General features: G+C 39.7%; 1 protein-coding gene across 1 annotated transcript; it reads right to left on the reverse strand.

Annotated features, from left to right (window-relative positions):
- Positions 1–431: 431 nt before the first annotated feature.
- On the reverse strand, positions 432–5,042 carry LOC137040809 (uncharacterized). The gene is made up of 6 exons (XM_067416579.1): positions 5,021–5,042; positions 2,242–2,595; positions 1,741–2,031; positions 1,205–1,498; positions 670–966; positions 432–577 (listed from the first exon to the last, which is right to left on the reverse strand). The coding sequence occupies exons 1-6, from the start codon at positions 5,040–5,042 to the stop codon at positions 432–434; spliced, it is 1,404 nt and encodes a 467-aa protein (XP_067272680.1).
- Positions 5,043–5,339: the final 297 nt, after the last annotated feature.

Genomic DNA, 5,339 nt, shown 5'->3' on the forward strand with positions numbered 1-5,339 from the left:
ATTATTTTTATAATGTAAAGCTTATATGGGGCACTGCTGAAATTGTTAGAATACACATCAAGTCTGTATTCCTGCAGGAGCCGCTCGACATAATAAATGTAATAAAACATGGAGAGACTCTTGAACCTCAGAGTGAGAAAACTTTATTGATAAAGGCAAGCAAATATATGACAGATATACAGAAGTAGAAGTGAGATCTGTGTGACTCTTATATGAGAGAAATATTAACATCAGTTTTTATATTTACAAATCTAAGACTTAAAGAGAGCAGAAATAATCATCAGTATTTATTATGACAAAAACACACTTGAAGAATCTTTCAAGTTCAGCTTTCTGCTTTAGATTTCAGTACTTCCTGAAAAAGATTATCCTTAAAATAATAAAATCTCACAAATATTAAAATATTCAGATTGTGAGAAATGACAAATCAATCATGAACCTGATGTGTGAATATGAGCTTGATCTCGTTCAGCTCTTCTGGATCTGATCTCATAAACCACAAGCATGACAGTAGCCACGCCCACCAGAGCAGAGAGGACCAATCGGATCACAGCTTCAGTGGGACCACAGCAGTGGACTGAGGAATAAAAACATCAAACTGAGATCAGCTCAATCAATAAACGCTAATATCAGCGCTGACATCAACTAATATCAGCCGTGCTGTCGTACCTGCACATGTGTGACAGAGTTGAGTGATGTCCAGATGTTGAGTCTGGTTGCTGATGGGATTGTTCAGCACACAGCTGTAGGTGTTTTTATCCTGATATTCCACCTCCAGAGGTAGAGAGAGACTGATGCTGAGATCAGACGCACTAATGCTGGACAATAAACTGTTTCCTTTGAACCAGGAGAGAGTCACATGACTCACATTCACCACTGATGAACACACCAGTGAACAATATGAGGATGATGAAGATGAAGAACAGTTTGAAGAGTTACTGCTGATGACAGGAACAGGCAGACGAGCTGAAAACATGAGAGAATAAAGAGAAATGAGGATGAATGAAGATATTCAAGCAGACGAGGAAGAAACATCGAGAGGAACAAAACTGATCAAAAGTAGAGCATTTAAAACTCTGATAGAGAAAGTGAAATATAAACCTGATGTTAATGTAAAAAAGGAATTAGTCACGATAAGATGCTTCTTTAGATCTAGTTATATAAATAAACAAAAATAAAAAAATTAAACTGATATTTAACTCACCATAGACAGTGAAACGAAAATAAGAACGCCGTCTCCAGCTGATCTCTAGTTTATAATCTCCAGCATGTTCAGTTGTGATGTTTGTGATGGTCAGAGATCCAGTTTGATTGTCCAGCTTCAGTCTGTCTCTGAATCTCCCATCAAGATCATCATTATATACAGAGACTCTGTCAGTCCAATAATTGATTTGAGCGATTACAGTGTTATGATCTCCAAATCTCCACTGAATCACATTATTCTTTAATTCAGTGAGCTCAGAGTCTAGATTGACTGAATCTCCCTCCATCACTGACACTGAATCACGAAACACACACACACACAGAGAGAGAGAGAGAGAGAGAGAGAGAGAGAGAGAGAGAGAGAGAGAGAGAGAGAGAGAGAGAGTCAGATAAACAGATTATAATGGTTTATTAAATTAAATAGTTTAACATACATTTGAAATAATATTGTAAAACAAACAAAAAAGAAGCAAAATCTTGTTTCAGTTAATTTAACTTTTGTCATTAAAAAACAGGTGTAAATGTTTTTGAACTCACCAATGACAGTGAGATAGAATTTAACCCTCACTCTGTTGATCTTTAGATAATATTCTCCAGCATGTTTCATTGTGACGTTTGTGATGGTCAGAGATCCAGTTTGATTGTCCAGCTTCAGTCTGTCTCTGAATCTCCCATCAAGATCATCATCAGATACAGTGAAGCGGTCGGTCCGTTTATTGATTTCAGCGATTAAAGTGTTAAATCTCCACTGAATCAGATCATCATCCTTCAGTTCAGTGAGATCAGAGTCTAGAGTGACTGAATCTCCCTCATTCACTGATATTTGTACTGTATCATCAAACGCACACACACACACACACGGACACACACGGACACACACACACACACACACACACACACACACGCGGAAAACAAACAAAAACAAAATTTTACATGAACATCATCATTAAACAACAGAAGCAAAATAGAGTTTGGATTAATAATTAAATCTTTGTGCTGATTCAAATCTAAAACAGGAGAATCTGATATTTAACTCACCAAAGACAGTGAGATGGAAATTCTTCAACCTCTCCCTCACACCGCTCATCTGTACTTTATAATGTCCATCATGTTCAGTTTTGGTGTTTGTGATGGTCAGAGATCCAGTTTGATTGTCCAGCTTCAGTCTGTCTCTGAATCTCCCATCAAGAACATCATCATATACAGAGAAGCTGTCGGCCCGTTTATTGATTTCAGCGATTAAAGCGTATTCAAACCACCACTCAATCAGATCATAATCCTTCATTTCAGTGAGATCAGAGTCTAGAGTGACTGAATCTCCTCTTTTCCCGGACACTGAATGAACATGATCACTACCGAACACTTCTGAAATGTTTTTTTCACAGAATAAAGCTTTAAAATCACTTGATATTGGTTTGATGAAGATTCACTAAAATACTTTTTTTCATTTAAATGTGAAGATTATGATATTCTGCAGCAGCACAAAGACAAAAGATGATGAATGAAAAGAGAAATAGATTTATATATGGAACAATAACTAAAGACACTTTTACTTTAATGTTTAATGTCACACTCAGACTAATGCTGTCGAGTATCTGAACTTCATATTTATATTACTTTATTTAATGAGATTTAATTTGATCTGACAGTAAAATAACGATTGAATTATTTCTATATGAGACGAACTGTAACGTGTTTGTTCTGTTCAGGGTCAGTTCTTCGTACGTCACCTAAAACATCTGAGATGATTTGACAGATCCCAGATCTTTTAATTCTGATAAATGATCTCTGGCTAATTTGGTTCTTCAAACTAATTTGTGGATTGGATTAACATATCTGGATTAAGTTATCTGAGATTACTGCGTGGTCTCATGTTCTCTAAAGAGGGCAGATGATCGATACTCGAAACCACGTTCAGCAATGCAGCAACTGACTGGCGGCAAGACAGCAACGAAATAACATCATTGTAGTAAAGTTCGTTGTATATGGAAGGAAGAAGACAGGGGTCGGCTTTGACTGGGACTCGCTATCTTTATTAAGTCTTTTCAAAACAAAAACAAACACACATGTGTGTGTGTGATAACTCAGTTTCTCCCCGATATGGATCTCTCCTTCTTAATCAGACACTCTGTGTCAGTCTCTCAGTTTCTCTGCTGTGCATGCGAAGTCCCAGTCCAACACTCTCCCCCAGCTCTCTCCCGGCTGCGGCTTAAATGCGCTCTCTCCCTGCCAATTACTGCAATCAGAAACAGGTGTTCGTCATCTGTGCTTGACCTACTTACCTGCCGCTCCGCTCTGAGCTCTCTCTCCCGCTGCAGACCTCGCAGAACCACGCCCCCTTTGCCACAATCATATAACTAAAAGGGTGGTAAAACACGATTTCACTTTTCTAACTTTAGCTAGTGTGTAATGTTGCTGTTTCAGCATAAACAACATCTGCAAAGTTACAACGTTCAAAGTTTAAAGCAAAGGGAGATATTTGCTTTCAAAGAAATCATTTTCTAAGGTCTACAGCAAATGGCCGGTAGGGAACCACGGCGAAATGCTGTTATTTTTATCCGGATTGCAGGTCCACTTTGTTCAGCCTTCCAAGGGACAGGGGAGTTAGGGATCAATTGTTTTAGCACGTTGACTGTGTTTAAACATATAACGGCGGCGCGGAGGCCCACAGCCTGTGATAACTTTACCGATTAAGTAACACAATCATTTTCTACCATGTTCCCTCACGAAATGTCACATAAGGTGGATTCAGGGTGATTGGGACACTTTTCCCAAGTCATCTCAATGCCAAAGAGTGTCCCAATCACCTTGAACTGGATGTGAAGTGGATGATCTTGTCTTGAAAATCCAGCAGGCTCTGTCAGTGTTCTAATATAATGGTGGAGCGGACACCCACAGCCCGTGATAACTTTACCGATCAACTAACACAACCATTTTCGACCCTGTTCCCTCACATAATGTCACATTACATGCACTCACCTAAAGGATTATTATGAACACCAGTTCAATTTCTCATTAATGCAATTATCTAAAAAACCAACCACATGGCAGTTGCTTCAATGCATTTAGGGGTGGGGTCCTGGTCAAGACAATCTGAACTCCAAACTGAATGTCAGAATGGGAAAGAAAGGTGATTTAGCTATTTTGAGCGTGGCATGGTTGTTGGTGCCAGACAGGCCGGTCTGAGTATTTCACAATCTGCTCAGTTACTGGGATTTTCACACACAACCATTTCTAGGGTTTACAAAGAATGGTGTGAAAAGGGTCATCCAGTATGCAGCAGTCCTGTGGGAGAAAATGCCTTGATGATGCTAGAGGTCAGAGGAGAATGGGCCGACTGATTCAAGCTGATAAAAGAGCAACTTTTACTAAAATAACGTTACAACCGAGGTATGGAGCAAACATTTGTGAAGCCACAACACGCACAACCTTGAGGCGGATGGGCTACGACAGCAGAAGACCCCACTGGATACCTCATCTCCACTACAAATCGGAAAAAGAGGCGACAATTTGCATGAGCTCACAAAAAAATGGACAGTTGAAGACTGGAAAAATGTTGCCTGGTCTGATGAGTTTCGATTTCTGTTGATACATTCAGATGGTAGAGTCAGAATTTGGCATAAACAGAATGAGAACATGGATCCATCATGCCTTGTTACCACTGTGCAGGCTGGTGGTGGTGGTGTAATGGTGTGGGGGATGTTTTTTTTTAGCATACTTTAGGCCCCTTAGTGCCAATTGGGCATCACTTAAATGCCACGGCCTACCTGAGCATTGTTTCGGACCATGTCCATCCTTTATGACCTCTGATGGATACTTCCAGCAGGATAATGCACCATGTCACAAAGCTTTAATCATTTCAAATAGGTTTCTTGAACATGACAATGAGTTCACTGTCCTAAAATGGCCCCCACAGTCACCAGATCTCAACCCAATAGAGCATCTTTGGGATTTGGGATGAACGGGAGCTTCGTGCCCTGGATGTGCATCCCACAAATCTCCATCAACTGTAAGGTGCTCTCCTATCAATATGGGTCAACATTTCTAAAGAATGCTTTCAGCACCTTGTTGAATCAATGCCACGTAGAATTAAGGCATTAAGTTCTGGCGAAAGGGGGTCAAACACAGTATTAGTA

Source organism: Pseudorasbora parva, chromosome 14 (assembly GCF_024679245.1).
Source record: "Pseudorasbora parva isolate DD20220531a chromosome 14, ASM2467924v1, whole genome shotgun sequence".
Lineage (NCBI taxonomy): Eukaryota > Metazoa > Chordata > Actinopteri > Cypriniformes > Gobionidae > Pseudorasbora > Pseudorasbora parva.